At 40.7% G+C, this 24,076-nt stretch overlaps 1 protein-coding gene across 2 annotated transcripts in view; it reads left to right on the top strand.

The window, feature by feature from the left end:
• Nucleotides 1-24,076, top strand: part of pde4ba (phosphodiesterase 4B, cAMP-specific a) — a 579,805-nt gene that overhangs the window by 169,293 nt on the left and 386,436 nt on the right. For both annotated transcript variants that reach the window (XM_073063172.1, XM_073063171.1), the window contains one exon: nucleotides 1,385-1,623. In XM_073063172.1, the coding sequence (XP_072919273.1) occupies nucleotides 1,385-1,623 (239 nt within the window). The remainder of the gene's footprint in view (nucleotides 1-1,384; nucleotides 1,624-24,076) is intronic.

The following is a 24,076-nucleotide window of genomic DNA, read 5'->3' as shown; positions in this document are numbered from 1 at the left end:
ATGCACCAACTCTCAAAGATGTTCTTTTTGGCAGGGTGTATTGTGTTGTCATGGAGCTGGTGGAGGCTACAACCCTTTGTGTCCTCTAGCAATCCTATATATTTGAGGCAGGCTGGTTAACCTGCTGAATGCATTCAGAATTTCCTCTATTTCAGAGTTGTATATCTGAAATTTTAACTGTCTCATTTAATTTAACATGTTCAAAAGTGTTTGTCTCCACTCAATTTGCACGCTGGAAGGTGATAAATAGAGACTCAGGAAGCTAGTGCTTACTTCCATTCTTCCCTGTCCCTTTTCCTCTCCGGAAGCTGCTGGCCACTTAGAAATTTGTTTTGGAAACTGACAAGGCAATCTCTTAAATGGTCCGCTGCTGTGAGGCAGCAGGTGTTGTATTATCATAACTGTTGAGTAAAACAACATCTCCTAGGAACCCACTTCCACTTATGACATGGGATTCAATGGGGAAATGGAGGAATTGTGATAGAGACAATTTTATAGTCGTACAGTTCTTGGCAGTACCAGGTGTTGCCTCTTCTACAACCTGATAGCACTAATGAAGTTAAAAGAATTCGCACAACTGTTTCTTATTTATATGTTTTAGTTGCAGAGTTAGGTGGAAACTGTTCTATTTTGTCTGCAAATTTTTGCTTAATATCATTATTTCAAAACTTATGTTGATTCCAGGAAAAATAAGAAAGTGTTAAATACTCTTGTAGATACTGAAATCATTTTGTTCAGTTTTCATATTTTGAAAGGCTAGGTGCCGATTCTTGACCAGATTTCTTCCTTTTTTTCCTAAGAGTTTTGGTTTTTAAATGTTCTTGTGTGGGGATGCCCACAGCTTTTTTTTTTTGTACCTCCAGCACTTTGTGGTTAAGAACAGTTAAGTCGGTGCGGCACATTTTGGTCACTATTATCATGTGCTGAGTGATAATCCAGATTCTTTGAGTAGAGCTTTGTTTTAATTCAACAATTTATACAAGTTTTGATCAAGGCTATGAATACTATTTCAGTAGTTTTAAGAACTTTAACCAGAGCAACTTGTAATTACAATAAATCAATAGAAAGTAATATAATTTCTTGAACAAATGTCTTGATTGTATTATTTTTAATACTGAATCATGAAACCAGTTGAATATCATGCCGTGTGAAATGCTTCATTGTATAAGTGTGATGGGAATTGGCACAGCTTTCTGAATTTGCCATGCATGTTTATTGTCGTGCACTAGCAAATTGACACAGAATTACAAAAAACCAAACCGTGATGTACTGCTGTTTGATGAGAGATTAAAGCAAAGATTCATTCTAAAGTGAAACTTAAATCCCTTGCATATAGTGGACTCCTTTTATTCCTAAAAGTTTCAAATATTTATCTCCTCTTTAGAATGGTAACGAATTCCCAGAACATGGTCTTAGCAAATCTTATACTTCTTCTGGAACCACGCTTGGAGTAGATTTACGAAGAGGGAGAAGAAGATTCTCTGGTAATCTTCAATTGCCGCCATTGGCTTGGAGGCAGGGGGAAAGAGCGAAGACTCCAGAAAGAGACAGCATACCAAGGCCGACCACTTTACCATTGCAAACACCTCCGCGGATAGCGATTACACCTGTGGACCAAGATTGGTAAGGCTATAACCTGAACTTACAGTATGGAATTTAACTGCGACATGCTTATGATGGATAAATGTTTCTGATTGATTATCGGATAAGTGAAGGCAAGATGGGAATGTAGGAAGGTGGAATAGCCTATTAGGCCCAGAGAGATGGTGGGGTGGGGGGAAGATGAGGTTATAGTAAAGAAATTGTCAAGGGAGAACATGCAATTATTCTTATCTGCCAAAAAAGTAAATTTATTATCAAAGTACATATATATCACCATATACAGTACATCCCTGAGATTTGTTTTCTTGCAGGCATACACAGTAAAGGTTTCCCCCGCTATCCGATGGTAAAGCGTTCCTATGAAACCGTTTGTAAGCCGAAATGTCGTAAAGTGAAGAAGCAATTACCATTAATTTATATGGGAAAATTTTTGAGTGTTCCCAGACCCAAAAAATAACCTACCAAATCATACCAAATAGCACATAAAACGATGCTAATATATATTAAAAGCAGGAATGATATGATAAATATACAGCCTATATAAAGCCTATAGAAATAAGATATGTACAGTGTAGTTTCACTTATCAAAATCGAGAAGTCAGCGAGCCAAAATCGATTTGGAGAAAAAAATCAGCACGTACACGCATGCGCACACAACTACCCGCACAAGGCTTCATGGTCATTGTAGTCTTTCTCAGGATAAACACATGTATAAAGCGGGTATCTTTTTTCGTAAAAGCGAAAATCCTCTTTGGTTAGCGAAAACAGGTACTAATGTAGATCTTTCGTAACAGCTAGCTTTCGTAAAGCGAACGTTCGAAAACCGGGGGCCACCTGTATATCCAGGAAACACAACAAGTCAATGCAGGACTGAACCTAACAGGAAGAACAAACAACCAGTGTGCAAAAGACAACAAACTGTGCAAACACAAAAGAGGGAAATAAGAATAATAAATAAGTAAATAAACAATAAATATCAAGAACATGAGATGGAGTCCTTGTAAGTGAGTCTGTAGGTTGTGGGAACAGTTCAGTGACGGGTAAGTGAAGTTATCCCTGCTGTTTAAGAGGTAATACCTGTTCCTGAACCTGGTGGTGTGGGTCTTGAAGCTGTTGTAACTTCTTCCTTATGGTGGCAGCTGCGAGAAGAGAGCATGGTCTGGTTTATTATGGTCCCTGATGATGGATACCACTTTCCTGCGATAGCACTCTGTGTAGATGTGTTCAATAGTGGGAAGTGGTTTACCTGTGGTGGACTGTGCTGTATCCACTAATCTTTGTAGGCTTTTCTGTTCAAGGGCATTGGTGTTTCCATACCGTTCTGTGAAACAACCAGTCAATATACTCTCCACCACAAACCAAAAGAAGTTTGTCAAAATGTTATATGTCATGCCGAAACTTTGCAAACTTCTAAGGAAGTAGAGGCACTGTCGTGCTTTCTTCGTAATGCCACTTACAGGCTTTGTGTGGCCAGCAGCATCAATGTGCTCACCCTGCTCCTCTGTTTCAGAATTCATGTGAAACTTTACTCTCCAGGAATCCGGGCACTCTGCTCCCCTTGTACCCTGTCCTAGCTTCTGGCTGTTGTTTATTGTAGTGCCAAAATGAGGCACAGGCAATCCCTTGCATTACAGGTAGGTTGCATTCTGACAAAAAGGTGCACTTTGTGATTTTCCATGATTCAAAACTGCATCATCTGCGCATGTGTTAAGAAATGCAATTTGGAAAAAAATGTTTAATTACTTCAAATAAATCCTGTACGACTTAGTTTTTGGGTAGTGATTTATGGATTTTGTAAGGGGGAATTTCAGTACCCAGAATGGCTATTTTGTCTGTACTTGGTTTTAGATAAAAGCAAGATGCAAATTTGCAAAGAGGACTCAAGATCAAGATTACCATCCTTCTGTACATGAGTGTAAAAGAGAATGAAATGACTGTTACTTTGGATTTGATGCAGTTTTAAAAAGTTACTAAGCATAATGAACACAAAAAGGAAAAAAGATGCAATAAAATATTAAAAATCCTATATAACATAACGTACAAGTAATTGTCTGTTGCCGTATGTACATAAAATTAGTTTACAGTATGTAAATAGACTGATTGTATATTCATAAAGTGATGCTAGTTAGTGGTGGTGGGATGTGTTAATGGAGGTGCTGATCAGCCTGACAGCTTGGGGGAAGAAACTTTGAGTTGAGTGGTCCTAACATGGATGCTTTGAAGCCTCTTTCCTGATGGGAGCAGGACAAGCAGTCCATAGGCAGGGTGTGTGGGAATGCTTCATGATATTGCTTGTCTTTTTCTAGCACTTTTCTTTATATGTCCTAGATGGTTGGTAGCCTGGAGCTAGTGATGTGTTGGGCAGTTTTAACCAGCTGTTGTAAGCCCTTCTCTCTGCCACAGTACTGCTTGTAGGATACTCTCAACTGCACATCCGTAGAAGACCATGAGTATTGAATGTGCATAGTTCAGCTCTCATTAGCCTCCTCTGAATGTAGTGTCACCGGTGAGCTTTGTTACCTTTCTCAGGCAGCAGGGAAATGAAGGGTACATACATACACCATCTACAGATTGAAAAGCAGAAGAGGAAGTGTGAGATTTGAGCAGAACGAAGCATGAGTTGTGCTACTGGTTGTTACCTAAGCAAAGGCAACTTTAAAGCAACCGAGTTTGATTCGGTCTATTTGGGCAAGTTTGATCTACAACTAAATCCCTATAGGAACCTCCAGCTGCCAGTTGCATGCCATCCTCTCCTGAAAGAAACAAAGGTGTCAATAATATTAATAACTCATCAGAAGTGATTGATGAGTTCGTAGTCTAAGGAAGAAGGAGATGGGTTATTAACTTCAAACTTTCTGCATAATCACTCAAAGAGTTGAACTGCATGTGCATGGAACGAGAGTTGTATAACTCATCTCCTTCTACCCTAGGCCATTAACTTATCAATCACCCCTGCTGTGGACACTTTCTGGAGGTCCAAGATCCGTATGCTCCATGACCGCTGGACTAAGTATGTAAATGTAGGAGGGGACTATGTTGAAAAATAAATGCGCTAGGTTTTCTAAAATTGACTCCTTCTCCCTTAGGGCACGAAGTTATGGCAAGAACAAAACTAACCAAAATCAAACAAACTAACGTGAGTGCACCTGGCACTACGGGACCGGCCGGTGGTGTAGTGGCATCAACACTGGACTTTGAGGCAGACGGTCCTGAGTTTGAATCTGGCCGGGACCCAACCTGGACAGTAGCAATATCTGTGTGGAAAAGCTATGGACCCTATCCACAAGCCACCCTGATTTGACAATGACTCAATGGTACTCAACAACAACAGGGCTCTATAATCTTAAATATTATGACAAATCAATATTGCACAGGATTTGGCAAATTTCATTACTCTAAGTCCATGCACTCTTTTTCATCTAAAAGGTCCTGACCCAATGTAGGGTTTGATCAGGGCTTGTTACAATTTGATTCATATCTTGCTCAGCTACTTGCCTGATTTTAGCTGGCACCAAATAGTTTCTCTTGTTATAAGTTTCTGACTCTGTGGCACACTATTAAGTGTGTTATTAGTTTAATTAATTGTCATTCTGATTAGTTAGACTTAATGACTGCCAGGTCCACTAAAGCATCTACACTTGTTCAGCTTCCCCCTTGGGCATTTCTCCCTCCATCTTTCACGGAGTTTGTGTATCATTCATTTTCTTCTGTATTTATTCAGAAGTGAGGCGCAGTGGCATCAACTTCATTGACCTGATACAATTTACGTGTGTTTGCTGTCCTGAGGCAACTCGGGGTGGATAAATTCCCAGGACCTGACAAGGTGTTCCCTTGGACCCTGCAGGAGGCAAGTACAGAAATTGCCAGGGCCCCAGCAGGATTGGAGGATAGCTAATATTGTTTCACTGTTGAAGAAAGGCTCTAAAAGTAAACCAGGAAACTATTGACTGGTGACCCTGACATCGGTAGTGGGAAAGTTAATGGAAGGCATTCTAAGGGACCAGATAAATAAGTATTTGAATAGACATAGGCTGATTAAGGATTGTCAGCATGGCTTCATGTGTGCTTGGTCATGTCTAGCTAACCTTAGTTTATTTGGGAAAGCTACCAGGAAAGTGGATGAAGGCCAGGTAATGGATGTGGACTATGTGGACTTGACAAGGCATAGGACGAGGTCCCACATGGGATGTTGGTGAAGAAGGTTCAGTCCTCGGGATTCAAATTGAAGTAGTAAAGGGGATTAGACATTGGCTTTGTGGGAGAAGCTGATGGTAGATGGCTGCTTCTCTGACTGGAGGCCTGTGACTAGTGGAGTGCCACAGGGTCCGTGGTTTTTGATATAGATGACAATGTTGTTAACTAGATCAGCAAATCTGTGGCTGTCACCAAGATTTGGGACAGTGAGGAGGACTATCATAACTTGCAGCAGGAATCTGGACCAGCTGGAAAAAGGGGTTGAAAATGGCAGATGGAATTTAATGCAGGGAAGGTCTTGGGAAGTGAACGGTAGGGCACTGAGGAGTGCGGTAGAACAAAGGGAACTGGGAATACAGGTCCAGAATTTATTGAAAATGGTGTTACATATAAATAGGGTCATAAAGAATCCCTTTGGCACAATGGCCTTCATAAATCAAAGTGCTGAGTATAGGAGATGGTATGTTAGATTGAATTTGTATAAGACATTAGTGAGGACTAATTGGAGTATTGTGTGCAGGTTTGGTGCCCTACCTACAGAAAATATATCGACAGAATTGAAAGAATAGAGAGAAAATTTACAGGAATGTTGCGAGGTCTGGAGAACCTGAGTTAAGGAAAAATTGAGTAGTTAGGACTTTATTCTTTGGAATGTAGAAGATGAAAGGAGATTTGATATAGATATACACACTTCTGAGGGGTATAGATAGGGTGTAAATGCAAGCAGGGTTTTTCAACTGAGTTTGGGTGGGACTACAACCAGATGTCATGGGTTAAAGGTGAAAAGTTTAAGGGAAACATAGGGGGAAACTTCTTCACTCAGTGGGTCATGAGAGTGTGGAATGAGCTGCCAGCACAAGTGGTGCATGTGAGCTCGATTTCAACATTCAAGAAAAGTCTGGCTAGGCACATGGATGGTTGCGGTATGAAGGGCTGTGATCCAGGTGGAGGTCGATGGAAGTAGGCAGTTTAACTATTCAGCATGGACTAGATGGGCTGAAGGTCCTGGTTCTGTGCTGTACATTTTTTTAACGACTCTATAACATATGTAACTAGGTGTTTACTACTCAGCTCCATGAGTTGTTTCATTATTCAACCGTGGCACATTTACTTGAGTTATTCCCTTGATTCCTTTTAAATTGAAGAATCAATTGATCTTGGTTTTGGATGAAACCAGTGACTTGGCTTCTTTAGGCAGAGAAATCCAGAGGTTCAATACCATTTGAAAGAATTTCTCGTCATTTCAGTCTTCAATGATCTAACACTTTGATATTCAGACCCCTAGTTCTCAACTACTCTGCCAAGGAGCACATCCTCAACTTAATTACTTTGCCCAGTCTTCTACGAATTTAGTGTATTTCAATGAAGTCATTGTTTATTCTTTAAATTTCATTTCTCTGAGGCCTACCAGTTCAATCTCTCCTCACCTGACAGATCCTCCATAGCAGAAACAGATGATTAACCTTGAATTGCAATAGATGTGATTTAAGCTTTTAGATGGAATAATGTTAACTGCCTTTTTAAAACAGACATTATAGTGTCATTTCTTTTATAATCAACGCCTATAAATTGTAGGATAATTTTTATTTGTGGACACATACTGAGATAAAATCCTGCTAATTGAAGCTATAACAACCACTTTGGTTGTGAATGAAGGGTTAGAATCTTTGTGAAGCTAAGTACTTTTTTAAAGTTGAGTAACCATGCATAAATTTATAAATAACAGAATGTACTCATGAGTATGCAATGAAGAGCAAATGCTGAAAATGTACAATAAGAATGCAAAAATATGAAGTGGCTATTAGCATCTGAATTCAGAACTCAAATATCTTTGGTTGAACTAGATGTTCATTTTAAGGAGTGTAAAATCAATGTATTTGCTACCTCTAGTGGTAATATTGGATGCTGCAAGTCTGAACAAGCCTTTTCCAGGTGTCCTTTTGAAATGTCTTTTTTTCCCTTTAATCATGCCTTCTCCTCTACCATAATTGCCTGGGCTTCTTGTGATGCTTCTGCTTTTGGATCCTTTCTTACGAACCAGGATAAGGAAAGGGCCCTCTACACCCTGCACAAGGGGAATCACAAGGTTGTTATATGGTATTCATACTTTGTACTTTGAGCTCATCAGCTTCTTCACTCTATAATGTTAGCCATCACCAGGTGTTTCCCTTTCCCATTGCAAAGTAATTGTTACTTTCTCAATCACTTAGTTTGTCCTTCCATTTTTACAAACTGCTTTCCTTCTCATCGTTTTTTATCCGCCTGGTGTCAATGTAGCATCTGTCTTTTGAGCTTTTCCTGAGTGAAATATCACTTTTTCCAGTGTAATGTTGTTTATTTAGTGTTCACTGTCATTTACAAAAAACAAATGTAGATTGTGCCAATTTTGCAGCACACCCCCATTCCTCCATTCAGTATGCAAGGGTGATTTGTACTTCCAGCCACTTGTCAGTTTAATGATCCACCCCCGTTCCCACCCCGTCCATAAAATGGCCAAGCCATTTATCATAGATTATCAACCCACAGTCATCCTATACCTCTCAGCTGTCAGAAAAATAGCAATGAAAGGAAAATCCAGTTTCAGTCTATGACATTATGTGTAATATTGTCCATTTTCTGCTACTAGTTGGGAATATAGTGTAGGGAACTATATGGTCATGCACTCTGGCAGAAGAAATAAAGGTGTAGACTTTTTTTGAATTTTCTCCCCATTTAGAAATCAGAGAAGCAGAGGGACTTGTGCAGAATTCCCTAAAGGTTGACTTGTTGGTTGAGTCGGTAAGGAAGGCAAATGCAATGTTAGCATTCATTTTGAGAGGATTAGAATGTAAAAACAAACAGAGGCTTTATAAGGCATTTGTCAGACTCTACTTGGAGTATTGTGAACATCAGTGAGGCCCTTGAAAAGATGTGCTGGCATTGGAGAGGGTCCAGGGGAAGTTCAGCTGAATAATACTGGGAATGGAAGGGTTAAAGTCTATGGAGCATTTGATAGCTCTGTACCTGTACTTGGTGGAGTTTAGAAGAATGAGGAGGGGGTTATCATTGATGCTTCATTGAATATTGAAAAGGCAAGGAAGAGTGGATGTAGAGAGGATGTTTCCTATAGTGGGAAAGTCTAGCAACAGAGGGTGTGGCCTCAAAATAGAGGGACATCCACTTATTACAGAGTTCAGGTGGAATTTCTTTAGCTAGATGGTGGTGAATGTGTGGAATTCATTATCATTGACTGCTGTGGAGGCCAAGAAATTAAATATACTTAAAGTGGGTGTAGATAAGTTCTTGATTAGTCAGGATATCAAAGGTTACTGAGAGAAGGCAAGAGAGTGAGATTCAGAGGAGTAATATATCAGCTATGATGGAATAATGGAACAGACGATGGACCGAATGGCCTAATTTGCTCCTATGTCTTGTGGTCTTATTCATGGTAGTTAAAGTAAAACTACTGCTGTAGTTTAATTTGAGATTAATGCAGCAATTGTAATTACTTTATTACTTTTCAATGATATTTAAATAACTAAAGTTAAATTAATAATTAAAAGATAAGCCAAAATAATGATTCTTTATTTCCTTTAGTTGTTCAAAGCTAGAAATTCACAATTGAGACATCTGATGTCTGCCAACTTGAAAATTAATATTCTATTTTCTTTCCTGAAGTATGGTATTTTTGTTCCAGCCTGAGTTGAATGGGACCGGTTGATAACATTTCCTTACTGGCCTTGAGTGAATAATGTAGTATATTCTATGAATTATTTGCCACTTTGCAGAGTTTTATAAAAGTTGTAGGTCTGATAAGGATCTGAATGAAGATGTTCTGTAGTTTACTTTTCCCAAGTATTTTTAAAAAGAAACAAACATTATAATGTACATGAATTAATTCTCATTAGTTTCTATGCATGGGGCAAGCTACCACGTGATGTTTTTAGCAACAGATCCACAAAGCAAGCATAAGCGCAGTAGTTGAATCACCAGCTTTCTCTCAAAATTTCAGTGACTTACATTGATGAGGTGTAGCTACACAGATGTACTGTTTCAGCCCACGTTTCCTATACAAGCCTGGTCTGTAAATAATGGGAGTTCCACTTGGCAATGAAGCTCAGCATCTGTCAGACAAGATCGGTCCTCAGCAGCACACAGGGAATGCTGGAGGAGCTCAGAAAGTCAGTCAGCATCTGTGAAGGTGAATAAACAGTTGATGTGTCAGGTTGAGGCGCTTCACTAGGATTGGAAAGGGAGGGAGTGGACACCAGAATAAAAAGATGAGGAGAGGGGAAGGAGTTCAAGCTAGAATGTGATAGGTGAAGTCAGGTGGGTGGGACTGGTAAAGAGCTGGGGAAGAAGGAATCTGATGGGACAGCAAGGTGTACCATGGGAGAAAGGGGAGAAGTAGGGGCTTCGGGAGAGGTGATGGGTAGGTGAGGAGAGGAGTTCAGAGGCCATAGTGGGGAATAGAAGGAGAGGGAAGGGAGGGGAAAGGAAAAAAAATTAAAAGGAGGAGAGATCAATGTTTATTTCATTGTGTTAGAGGGTACCCAGATAGAATATGAGGTATTCAGTTTACTGTACCGCTGCTCCCAGTGTGACCTCCTTACATTGGTAAGACCCGATGTAAATTGGGGGACCACTTTGTCGAGCACCTCTGCTCCATCCAACCATTTTAATTCCTATCCCCATTCCTGTTCCAACATGTCAATCCATGGCCACCTCTTTTGCTATGATGAGACCACGCACAGGGTGAAGAAGCAACACCTCGTGTTCCGTAAACTACCCACATGGCTTCACCGATCACTTTCTAGCTGCTTCTTCCCCTTTTCCTGTCATTTCATTCTGGCACCTTCTTCCTTCCTTTCCTGTCCTGAAGAGGAGTCTTAGCCAAAACATTGAATGTTTATTCACTTCCATAGATGCTGCCTGACCTGCTGAATTCCTCCAGCATTTTGTGTGTGTTGCTCTGCATTTCCATCATCTGCAGAATCTCTCGTGTTTAGATTGGCCGTCATTTGATTTTGATGCTACAAATAACTTGGTTATTGTGATACCAGCAATATTCATGACAGATCAACTCACCATATGTAGCAAAAGAAAATCTTGTTTCTGAATCTGTTGGAACATTTTTACAAATCCGCTGAGTCTATCTTTACTACATTTATCTGTGTTGATCAAGGACTTGATGCAATTAGCGAAAGAGGGCAGCGGGCTGCAATTAGTGCGAGAGGTTGTTTATTTGTGACACAGTGCGAGGTTTAAAAGGAGCTCTATGCTTTTGGTCTTTACAGCAGGCTGCAATCAGTGTGAGAACGCGTTTCTTGGTGGTGTCGCGTAAGGTTTAGTAAGAACTCCAGAGCTTTTGACTCGGCATTGGCTGATTGGTAGGAGGCAGTGAGTGGGAATAAAAGGATCCTTATCTGGTTGGCTGCCACTGACTAGTGGTGTTATGCAGGGCTTGGTGTTGGGACTGCTTTTTGTACTGTAAATCAATGATTTACATGATGGGATGGATGGCTTTGTTGCCAATTTTGTAGCTGATACGAAGATTGGTGGAGGGGCAGGTAGTGTTCAGGAAGTGGGTAGGATGCAGAAGGGCTTACACAGATTAGGAGAATGGGCAAGAAAGATGCAAATGAAATACAATGTTGGAAAATGCATGGTCATGCACTTTGGTAATAGAAATAAAAGTGCCAACTAACTTTGAAACAGGGATAAAATCCATAAATCTGTGAGGCAAAGGGACTTGGGAGTCCTTGTGCAGCACATCCTAAAGGTTAGCTTGCAAGCTGAGTCTGTAGTGAGGAAGGCAATTGCAATGTTGGCATTCATTTCAAGAGGTCTAGAATACAAGAGCAGGGATGTGATGCTGAGCCTTTTTTCAGATAGTGGTGAGGTTCATCTAAGAAAAGATGTGCTGGCATTGGTAAGAGTCCAGAGATGGTTGATGGGAATGATTCCAGGAAAGAAAGGGTTACATATGAAGAGCATTTGATAGCTCTGGGCCTGTACTCGCTGGAGTTTAAAAGAATGAGGGGGGATCTCATTGCAGCTTATCAAATATTGAAAGGTCTAGATAAAGTATATGTGGAGAAGATGTTTCTAATAGTAGGGGAGTCTAGGACCAAAGGGCACTGCTTCAGAATTGAGGAACATCCATTTTAAACTGAGATGAGGAAAATTTCTTTAGCCAGAGAGTGGTGAGTAGGTGAAATTCATTGCACAAACAGTTGTGCTGGCTAAGTATTTGAGTATATTTAAGGTGGAAGTTGATTAATCACGGAGTCAAATGTTACAGGGAGAAGGCAGGAGAATGGGGTTGAGAGGGAAAATCAATCAGCCAGGAATGGAATGGTGGATCAGACTCGATAGGCCGAATGGCCTAATTCTGCTGTATGTCTTACAGTCTTATTCAGCATGCATTGCTAGTCATTGTCTGTAGGTGGCAGCAATTGTTTTTCTGTGAAGCAGGCAGGCATTTCTTGGAAGTAGCAACACTCAGAATGCTGGAGGAGCTCAGCAAGTTGGGCAGAATCTATGGATGGGGAATAAACTATCAATGTTTTGGATTGAGAGCTTCATCGGAACAGGATCTTGGCCTGAAATGATGACTGCTTATTTCCCACTATAAATGCTGCCTGACTTGCTGAGCTCTAGCATTTTGTGTGTGGTGCTTATGATTTTCAGCATCTGCAAGATCTCGTGTTTATTTCTTCAAAGAAGGCTTGGAAAGTGTCAATCATCTACGAAGGGTTGTTACAGGACTTTACTGTTATCCAGTCATGGTGAGCTCTCAGTAAGAACTTGAAAAACAAGTCAGAGCCCATCACAGACCAGGTGAGGGTTCATGTTGTGGCAAAATATTGGATGAGGTGCAAGAGTTCCAGTGGTATTATTAATTTATTGCACTAGAGTTTAGATGTTGAGAGGCATGAAATTGTTTTTAATCTTCTGGGAAATGCATTATCTCATATGAAGAGGCAAATTAACTTGTAGTTTTATTGGACAAATGCTTCCCCTATACCAGTGACGTTTTTTTTTCTGATCAGTTGCTTGCACTCCATCAAAGACTGCTTATCCTAAATGATCAAACACGAGGAAATCTGCAGATGCTGGAAATTCAAACAACAACAATTCAAACGAGTCCTGACGAAGGGTCTCGGCCCAAAACGTTGACTTCGCTTCTCCCTATAGATGCTGCCTAGCCTGCTGTGTTCCACCACCATTTTGTGTGTGTTGTTATCCTAAATTATCATAGCCTAAGCACTTGCATTCCCAAATTTATTTCATTTCACTGAAGTTGGTGAGACCATAAATGGAGAATTGCATTCAGTTTTGTTCACTCTGTACTTGGAAGCATGTGATTAAACTGAAAAGAATACAGAAAGGATTTACACTGATGTTACCAGGATTGGAAGACTAAGTTATAGGGAGAGGTTAGAAAGACTAACCTTTACTCATTGGATTATAGGAGATTGAGCAGCCATCTCATGAAGGTATATAAGATCACGAGGGGCATAGATAGTGAGTGGTCTTCTTTCCAGTGCTGGGAATTATAAAACTAGAGAGCATACATTTAAAGTTAGAGGTGGAAGGTTTATTAAGAACCTGATGGGTGATTTTTTTCTTTACACAGCTTGCAGTAGTTATATAGAGCAAGCTGCTCAAGGAATTGGTTTTGACAGGTACATTAGATACTTTTAAGAAGAATCTGGACAGCTATATGGATGACAAGGGTGTAGACAGATAAGTGGCAAGTGCTGAGAATGGGATTATCTTGAATATTGATCGTGGTTGACAAGGATGTGTATGGATTGAAGGGTCTTTTCCCATGCAGTACAACTCTAACTCTGTGACTCTAAGTTAAAGATTACAACATCTGGTTTTCAGAAATGGTGAGCATCCTTACATCTGAATGAGTTGGATTTTTTTTTGTTAGCGTATACTGCAATTCCATTAATGATTGTAAGCTACTACTGTAAAGAGAGATGACTAGAAATTAGACTTTAATCTTTCTGGCACGTGAATTACATGACCTCCCAGATGGATCTCACACAAAGGTGAGCCAAAACCATAAGACATAGGAGCAAAATTAGGCTATTTGGCCCATAATGTCTGCTCCACCTTCAATCATGGCAGATCCTTGTCTCCCCTTCTCAGCCCCACTCCCAAGCCTGCTCCCCATAACCATTGGTGCTTTGTCCAATCAAGAACCTATCAAGCTCTGCCTTAAATACCCCCAGCAACCTGGCCTTTACAGCTGCCTGTGGTAATAAATTCCACAAATTCACCATTTTCGAAACTGGTGTGGTTAACACCCAGAGTAAAGAGCTGAAGAGGACCCTACATGGTTCCCACTGAGTTTAATGCACCTGGTGGTACTCGGATGTGCTCCATTCTGAGGAAGGTTTATCGGCCCTTGGCTCTCATTTCCCCAATAAGATAACAGCAGCATACCATTATGACTTAAAACAGTTGGAGCCAACTTCTTCAGTTAATCGATCAGGATTTATTAAAGTGTTATGAACTATGCAGCTGTCCACAAAAGAGGATGTACAAGTTGAGTGTGTTCTCCAGACTAATTATTAAAGAAGCATTCAGTGAAGCATTCAGGATCACAGAGTCATGGCTCCAGGGTGACCAAGGATGGGAGCTCAACATCCAGGGATATTCAGTATTCAGGAGGGATAGATAGGAAAGAAAAGGAGGTGGGGTAGCATTACTGGTTAGAGAGGAGATTAACGCAATAGAAAGGAAGCACATTAGCCTGGAGGATGTGGAATCAATATGGGTAGAGCTGCATAACACTAAGGGGCAGAAAACGCTGGTGGGAGTTGTGTACAGGCCACCTAACAGTAGTAGTGAGGTTGGGGATGGCATCAAACAGGAAATTAGAAATGTGTGCAATAAAGGAACAGTAGTTATAATGGGTGACTTCAATGTACATATAGATTGGGTGAACCAAATTGGTAAGGGTGCTGAGGAAGAGGATTTCTTGGAATGTGTGCGGGATGGTTTTCTGAACCAACATTTCAAGGAACCAACTAGAGAGCAGGCCATTCTAGATTGGGTGTTGAGCAATGAGGAAGGGTTAGTTAGCAATCTTGTCGTGCGAGGCCCCTTGGGTAAGAGTGACCATAATATGGTGGAATTCTTCATTAAGATGGAGAGTGACGTAGTTAATTCAGAAACAAAGGTTCTGAACTTAAAGAAGGGTAACTTTGAAGATATGAGATGTGAATTAGCTAAGATAGACTGGCAAATGATACTTAAAGGGTTGACGGTGGATATGCAATGGCAAGCATTTAAAGATCGCATGGATGAACTACAACAATTGTTCATCCCAGTTTGGCAAAAGAATAAACCAGGGAAGGTAGTGCACCCATGGCTGACAAGGGAAATTAGGGATAGTATCAAGTCCAAAGAAGAAACATATAAATTAGCAAAAAGAAGTGGCACACCTGAGGACTGGGAGAAATTCAGAGACCAACAGAGGAAGACAAAGGGCTTAATTAGGAAAGGGAAAAAAGATTATGAGAGAAAGCTGGCAGGGATAATAAAAACTGACTGTAAAAGCTTTTATAGATACGTGAAAAGAAAAAGATTGGTCAAGACAAATGTAAATGTAGGTCCTTTACGGTCAGAAACAGGTGAATTGATCATAGGGAACAAAGACATGGCAGACCAATTGAATAATTACTTTGGTTCTGTCTTCACTAAGGGGGACATAAATCTTTTGGAAATATCTTCTGGAAATAGTAAGGGACCGAGGGTCTAGTGAGATGGAGGAACTGAGGGAAATACATGTTAGTAGGGAAGTGGTGTTAGGTAAATTGAAGGGATTAAAGGCAGATAAATCCCCAGGGCCAGATGGTCTGCATCCCAGGGTGCTTAAGAAAGTAGCCCAAGAAATAGTGGATGCATTAGTGATAATTTTTCAAAACTCCTTAGATTCTGGATTAGTTCCTGAGGATTGGAGGGTGGCTAATGTAACCCCACTTTTTAAAAAAGGAGGGAGAGAGAAACCGGGGAATTATAGACCAGTTAGTCTGACATCGGTGGTGGGGAAAATGCTAGAGTCGGTTATCAAAGATGTGATAACAGCACATTTGGAAAGAGGTGAAATCATCGGACAAAGTCAGCATGGATTTGTGAAAGGAAAATCATCTTTGACGAATCTTATAGAATTTTTTGAAGATGTAACTAGTAGAATGGATAGGGGAGAGCCAGTGGATGTGGTATATTTAGATTTTCAAAAGGCTTTTGACAAGGTCCCACACAGGAGATTAGTGTGCAAACTTAAAGCACACGGTATTGGGGGTATGGTATTGATGTGGATAGAGAATTGGTTGGCAGACAGGAAGCAAAGAGTGGGAGTAAACGGGACCTTTTCAGAATGGCAGGCAGTGACTAGTGGGGTACCGCAAGGCTCAGTGCTGGGACCCCAGTTGTTTACAATATATATTAATGATTTAGACGAGGGAATTAAATGCAGCATCTCCAAGTTTGCGGATGACACGAAGCAGGGCAGCGGTGTTAGCTGTGAGGAGGATGCTAAGAGGACTCAGGGTGACTTGGATAGCTTAGGTGAGTGGGCAAATTCATGGCAGATGCAATTTAATGTGGATAAATGTGAGGTTATCCACTTTGGTTGCAAGAACAGGAAAACAGATTATTATCTGAATGGTGGCGGATTAGGAAAAGGGGAGATGCAACGAGACCTGGGTGTCATTGTACACCAGTCATTGAAGGTGGGCATGCAGGTACAGCAGGCGGTGAAAAAGGCAAATGGTATGTTGGCATTCATAGCAAAAGGATTTGAGTACAGGAGAAGGGAGGTTCTACTGCAGTTGTACAAGACCTTGGTGAGACCGCACCTAGAATATTGTGTGCAGTTTTGGTCCCCTAATCTGAGGAAAGACATTTTTGCCATAGAGGGAGTACAGAGAAGGTTCACCAGATTGATTCCTGGGATGGCAGGACTTTCATATGAAGAAAGACTGGATCAACTAGGCTTATACTCACTGGAATGTAGAAGATTGAGGGGGGATCTTATTGAAATGTATAAAATTCTAAAGGAATTGGACAGGCTAGATGCAGGAAGATTGTTTCTTGATGTTGGGGAAGTCCAGAACGAGGGGTCACAGTTTAAGGATAAAGGGGAAGCCTTTTAGGACCGAGATGAGGAAAAACTTCTTCACACAGAGAGTGGTGAATCTGTGGAATTCTCTGCAACAGGAAACAGTTGAGGCCGGTTCATTGGCTATATTTAAGAGGAAGTTAGATATGGCCCTTGTGGCTAAAGGGATCAGGGGGTATGGAGAGAAAGCAGGTACAGGGTTCTGAGTTGGATGATCAGCCATGATCATACTGAATGGCGGTGCAGGCTCGAAGGGCTGAATAGCCTACTCCTGCACCTATTTTCTATGTTTCTATATCATTTGGAATGTGAGGAAGTACAAAATGGGGTCTGTGGTTTGGCACATTTCTTTGGGGAACTTCTTTATTGTCTGTGCCATTGTCTCTCCCCTCTGCTCTACTGAGCAGTAAGACCATGGTCCTGTCTCCTAAGCAGCCTTAGGCATTGATTTTTTTACAAATTTGTTCTTGGTATTCTTCAGCCTTGACCCATTTCACTCAGCTCTGGAATAGTGTTCAACTCTTCCTCTGACACCAGCAGCTGCTTTTGGAGATCTGGATTATGCTGCAAAGGTATTTTTCCCCAGCTGCAATGTGCTTCCAGTCTGATGCGTACACGGGAATTTCATCTGCAAAATACCTGTGGTGATTTCACAAACATTCTGTCATGCTTGACTCTTGTATCAGTAGTGAGCAACTGTGCCATGGCTGCCAATTGGAGTGATGAGCATGAGAAATAGAGGGAAGCCCTGGCTCTCCGGGCTCATGCTCCAGGTAGTGCTAGCCACAGAAAATCTGTTAGTTTAGTCTCTGAGTATAAATAAGTCATGTGGTCTTCCCACAAATCAGCATTTACCCTGCATAAGCTCTTCTCGTGATCCATATCAACCTGTAAATTATAGGAATGGAAACCTTTCTTCTTCTTCAATTGCAACAAAGTATTACGGCTGAGTATGGCCTCAAGACTCGGGGAATTTACTGCCTGCAGTCCTAAGAAAACAGCAGTAAAGGCTATACCAGGGACTACGATGGCATTTAATCTTCATTAAACAAATGTGCAGTAAAACCCCAATAGTCACTATCTAATTATTCAGAATGTTTGGCATTTGTGTCACCAGGTGACGTTTGCCTTGACCCTCTTTAGATTAATCTGAATCTGTTGGCTGCACTGTCGTGAGACAAAGGGGTAGAAGTTATTTTATTGTGTTAATGCAGCAGTGTAGACCACCTAAGCACTGTACGTTCAATTTCAAGGTTAATAAAACTGCAGTGTTGGGTTTCCCTGTGTAATGCTACACTGAATCTGACATTGTCAGTGCAATGTTCCTTTTAGTTGTATGTCACATTCACGCTGCTCCCAGAATAACTTAGTAGGTGAGAAGATATAAAAGAGCAATGAAATCTTAGCAGCCAAAAAGTCTGTAATCTTTTCTTTTCTTCAAGGTTCTAAACCATTTCATGCACATTTTTGTTAATAAAACACTTAAATACAGTGCACATTGAACTGTTCTGTGTATATCACTCATTCATAAATAATGTCCAAACATTTTTGGCTGGGATTCTCATTTGTGGTCCCTGTGGCATATCCAGCCAAGGAGAGGTTTCATTATTTCACTGCCCTATTTTCCTCTGCTACCAGAAACCTTCTCCATTGGTTTCTGGTGTTGTTACCACAATATTTAGATAATTTATTTTGTTCTGCCTCATGCAGAGGCTGCCTATGTGAAAAGAGAAAATGGGAAGTTGTTGACTCGGGTATGATAACATTTTATAAATACAAAGATAGAAAGGGTTTTGAGGAATATGGGAAATATGTGGGCATGTGGGACTAACATGATGTGTACCATGGTCACCGTGAATGAATTGAATCAAAGGCCTATCTCCAAGCTTTGCTACTCTGATATGATGACACTATCATTTCCTTGGAATACTGCATACAAAGATTTAACACATTCTGGAACTTGGTGGTAGTATCCTTGTCTTGTGTGGGTCTTAACAGAAGTCCTGAGTGTCATATCAAAATCAGCATGCTTTGCTAATTAGTGCAATGATGGTTACTTGTTTACACATTATATAAATCTTGCATTCATCTCTCTTCAATCTCATTAAATAGTTGATTGCCAACTAGAATAAAATACATTTATGTCAGATAAAAGTAAATCTTCAGCTTTTGAAAGGAAAAGGGAGAAAAGCAAATTTTGTTCATTTTGGAGGAACTAACAAACGAGAGTTATCTTAGAACTGCAGATTGTTGATTAGATGTGAACTTACATGTGAACCTCTATTACTAAGGTTTGTTTGGTACATCTCTTCCTTCCTAACTCTCCAAATAAATTAGGAATATTTATCCAAAGTTATTTTTGTGGTGATTGATTGGGCGGGGGGATGGAGGTGGTTGGGGAGAAATCATTTGTGTTTTTTCACCTAGATTTTAATATAATTGGAGCAAAGTTTCTGTATCATTCCCACAAGCAGATTTCATTCTCCATATCAACCATAGAAATGCAGTTTAATATGTCTTGATGTTGCCTTTCATGGCTATGTAGTCCATGTTCCAAGCCTTCTCTGGTAATGCTCCCCAACTCTTCCTGTGCTACATTGATGACTAAGTTTGTGTTTTCTCTGGAGAAAAGCTGTCTATTGACATCTTTTATAAATCCACTGATTCTCATGGCTACCTTGATTATATCTCTTCCTTCCTGTAAAAATGCTACTTCCTTTTCTTAGTTGCCTTGTCTCTGCTGCATCTGTTCCTGGGATGACATCAGACACCACCTCCTTCCACCATTGATGTTGCCATCACGCACATCTCCATTTCCCGGACATCTTTCCACTGCCTTAACAGGGATAGAGTTTTTCTTGTTTTCAGCTTATACCATCTTCAGCAAGATCCTACCAGCATACGCATATTTACCTACCACACCACTCTCTGCCTTCTGCTGGGATCGCTTCCTCTGTGATTCCATTGTGCATTCATTACCCCCCCCACCCCTCCAATGATCTCCCTCCTGGCATTTATCTCTGAAAGTGGCAGAAGTGCTTCATCTGCCCATTTACCTCCTCCCTCACCTCCATTCAGGGCTCTAAAACAGTCCTTCCACATATGAATCTGTTGGGATTGTCTGTTGTATTGGTGCTTCAGATACAGTCTTCTCTACAGTGTTGAGACCCGATGTAAATTGGGGGACCACTTTGTTGAACACCTCTACTCTGTCTGGTAAAAGGGGAATTTCCTGGTGGACAACTATTTTAATTTCTGTTCCCCATTCCTGTTCCAACATACCAGTCCATGGTCTCCTCTTGTGCCACAATGAGACCTTTCTCAGGGTGGAAGAGCAATACTGCAGCTCATATTCTGTCTTGATGCCCTCCAACCTAATGATATGAACATGGATTTCTCCTTCTGGAATTTTTTTCCCTTGTCCTTCCCTCTGCTTCTATTCCCCACTTTGGCCTTTTCCTTCTTCTCCTCACCTCCACCTGTTGTTTTTCTTCTTCCCTTTCTCCTCTGGTACACGCTCCTTTCCTTTTTGATTCCTTCTTCTCCAACCCTTACTTTTCCCACACACAGCTTCACCTATCACCTTCCAGCTACTTTCTTTCCCTCTCCCCACCTTTGTATTCTGTCAACTTCCCCCTTCCTTTCCAGTATTGAAGAGGCATCTCTGCTTGAAAACATCAACTGTTTATTAATTTCCATAGATGCTGCCTGACCTGCTGAGTTCCTCAAGTATTTTGTGTGTGTTGCTCAGGGCATCTGAGTTCAAAGTTCAATTCCAGTGCTGTCTGGAAGAATTTGTATGTTCTTCTCGTGAATGTGTAGGTTTCCTCCAGATGCTCTGGTTTCCTCCCACAGTCCAGAGACATACTTGTTAGTAAGTTAATTGGTCATTGTGAATTGTACTGTAAGTAGGCTAGGGTTAACTAGGTGGGTGGCTGGGCATTGCAGCTTGTTGGGCTGGAAGGACCTATTCTGAACTGTATCTCTTTTTTAAAAAAAAATTTATTAGTTTTTCAAAACATTTTACAAAATTAAAAACCCCAAATCCCAGTGGGGAGCATTAATACAGTGCAAGATTATGCATACAATAACAATATGCTACAAACGAAGAGAATTTAACAAAAAAGCACCTAAATTAAAGACAAGTGAGCTTAGTGTCCTCCCCAAACCCCACAACACAAGAAAAAAACAACAACAACTCCAGACCAACCACCACACAATATAGAGAGTATAAGTCAGGACAGTCAAACTCCCAGACTGTGAATACACTTAGTAACAGAGGATAATAATGCCTACTACCAGAAAAAAAAGGGAGCTGAAAGCAAGGGACCGAAAAGAAGAAAAAAAAAGAAAAAAAAAACCCTAGTCAAGAGGAAGGTTATGAAAGTACTCGATAAAAGGTCCCCAGACCTTATGGAACTTTAGATCCGAATTAAGAACTGAATAATGAATTTTTTCGAGGTCCAAGCAGGCCATAATGTCGTTAAGCCATTGCGCATGTGTGGGCGGGGCAACATCTCTCCATCTGAGGAGGATCAAGCGTCTCGCCAGGAGAGAGGCAAAGGATAGTATTCGGCATTTGGTCGGACCCAGACATAAATCTGTCTCGCCCCAAAAACCGAACAGAGCAATTAAGGGATTAGGTTCTAGGTGCTGATTCAGAATAACCGATAATGTAGTGAAGACATCTTTCCAGAATTTCTCCAAGCTAGGACAGAACCAGTACATGTGGATGAGAGAGGCCACACCCCTCTTGCATTTATCACAGAGCGGACTAATGCCAGGGTAGAATCGAGATAGTTTAGATTTAGACATATGGGCTCTATGAACAATCTTAAACTGTAAGAGGCAATGGCGAGCACAAAGGGAGGTTGAGTTGACCGATTTGAGAACTGAGTCCCAGCTCTCCTCGGATAAGGAGATATTTAAATCCTGCTCCCAGGCCATTTTAATTTTATCCACAGGGGCCCGTCGTAAGGCTGCTAGTTTATCTCGGATAATTGAAATTAAACCTTTACCTAGTGGATTAATGGAAAGAAATAGGTCCATAGCATTTTTCACAGGCATTTCAGGAAAGTTAGGAATTAAAGGAGCAGTAAAGTGTCGGATTTGGAGATATCTGAAAAAGTGAGCGTTAGGCAGGTTGAACTTAACGGAGAGCTGCTGAAAAGAAGCGAAGCGATTATTAATGAAGAGGTCTTCAAAATGTCTAATGCCTTTCCTGTACCAAACATGGAATGCTGAATCGTACGTAGTAGGTAAAAAAAGGTGATTATGTGCGACAGGGCTAGAAACGGAAAACCCCTGGAAACCATAGCATTTCCTGAACTGAGCCCATATACGCAAAGTGTGTCTGACCAGAGGATTAGCTATTGATCTGGGCAGGCTGCTAGGGAGTGCAGAGCCAAGAAGTGCAGATATAGATAATTCTTTAGTGGAGCTCAACTCCATTGCCACCCAGTTAGGGCACTCGGGTTGACCGTGGAAGAAAGACCAGAAGGCAGCACAACGTATATTAGCTGCCCAGTAATATAAGCGAAAGTTAGGTAAAGCCATGCCACCCTCTTTTTTAGATTTTTGGAGGTGGATTTTATTAATTCTAGAGTGCTTATTCTGCCACAGATATAACAAAATAATAGAGTCTAAGGAATCAAAAAAAGATTTAGGAATAAAAATTGGGATAGATTGAAATAAGTATAAAAATTTGGGGAGAACATACATTTTAACAACATTAATACGACCTACCAAGGACATAGATAGAGGTGACCATTGTACCAGACTCTGTTTTATAGCATATGAAAGATTGACAAAGTTTTCACGAAAGAGATCTTTAAAATTCCTTGTGACTGTAATTCCAAGATAAGTAAATTGATTATGGACTACTTTAAAAGGTCACGAAATATTAGTACTTGTGCTTCTTTATTAATTGGGAAAAGTTCACTCTTATGTAAGTTGAGTTTATAGCCAGAAATCTGGCTAAGAACTGTATCTCTAAATAAAATTAATTTTATTTCACAAGTCTTGTCAAAGGCACTGGTGACCTTTCTCTGACAGACCATTTGACCCCCATTTCAGGCAGTGCAAGATCTTTTGCTGCTGACAATATGTACGTTGCCAAGAGGCAAAATAACCAGATGATCCAAGATCAGCTCTTGTCCCTATATTCAGTTATCAGCATTTGTCTCTGACACGAAAAGATGAGCACATGTGTTTGCATGATATTTCCTGGTTCATATGCTGCCAAGGTCAAAGACAATTTTTGAATTGGTAGGGAAATCATTTGAGGCACTGGCCTCATTTCAGGGAACAGTATAATCAGGGTTATGGTCTGTGTAAATGGTGAATGAATGTGAATGCACTGGGAACTACTGTGATCCAAACACTACAGCTTTATCTACATTATTCAGCTGAGAGTATTTCTCTTTGCATTGAATATTCTAGTTATTCATTTTAACAGCTTTTCAGAAACCATCTTCCATTGGACAACATGGCACTGACGCATGGTAATATATCAGCAGCCAAGTTAAACTTTATCTCAACTGGGTGATGAACTCGCTCATCAGCAGACTGTGGCAATGTAAAAGCCTTTCAGTGAGCTTCAGTCTATCTCTGCTTCATATTCATTTCACAACAACTAGCACAACGGAGTGGAGAATCGCTAGATTTGGCAAGTGGTCATAATAATTTGATAATCCCAGATATGTCATCAGCTAAGTTATGCTAATTAGGATAGGAGCTTTGGTAATGGCTTTTACCTTGTGTCCTTTAGTACTGCTCTGTGTTGAAGTTTCATATTTTATTCACCAGAAAAGTACTCTTCTCTTCCAGTAAAAGCTGTCTTTTTCACTCTGCTTAACACTTACAGATTCTGCAAGCATTCTCCTCTAGAGACTCTCAGACAGGAAACTGTTCAAGTGTTAGTGACCCAAGGAATGTGCAGCAGCTATCCCTCATGGTTTTCTGAAAGAAAACGCTCTGAAAGATGGGTGTTTATTTGTAAACGAGCTGTAATGTACGTGGACATTCATAGGCTACTTGGACTGAACCTCCAACACTATCTGCTGATTTGTATAGCTCGTACCCAGTATGGTGAACGGCTGCCCTCCAGTCAACATTGTAAATAAGGATGGTGGTGAATATTAGTAGCTCATCTTG

This window comes from Hemitrygon akajei, chromosome 12, assembly GCF_048418815.1.
Source record: "Hemitrygon akajei chromosome 12, sHemAka1.3, whole genome shotgun sequence".
Classification (NCBI taxonomy): Eukaryota; Metazoa; Chordata; class Chondrichthyes; order Myliobatiformes; family Dasyatidae; genus Hemitrygon; species Hemitrygon akajei.
This window is presented reverse-complemented; position numbering and strand designations above follow the sequence as displayed.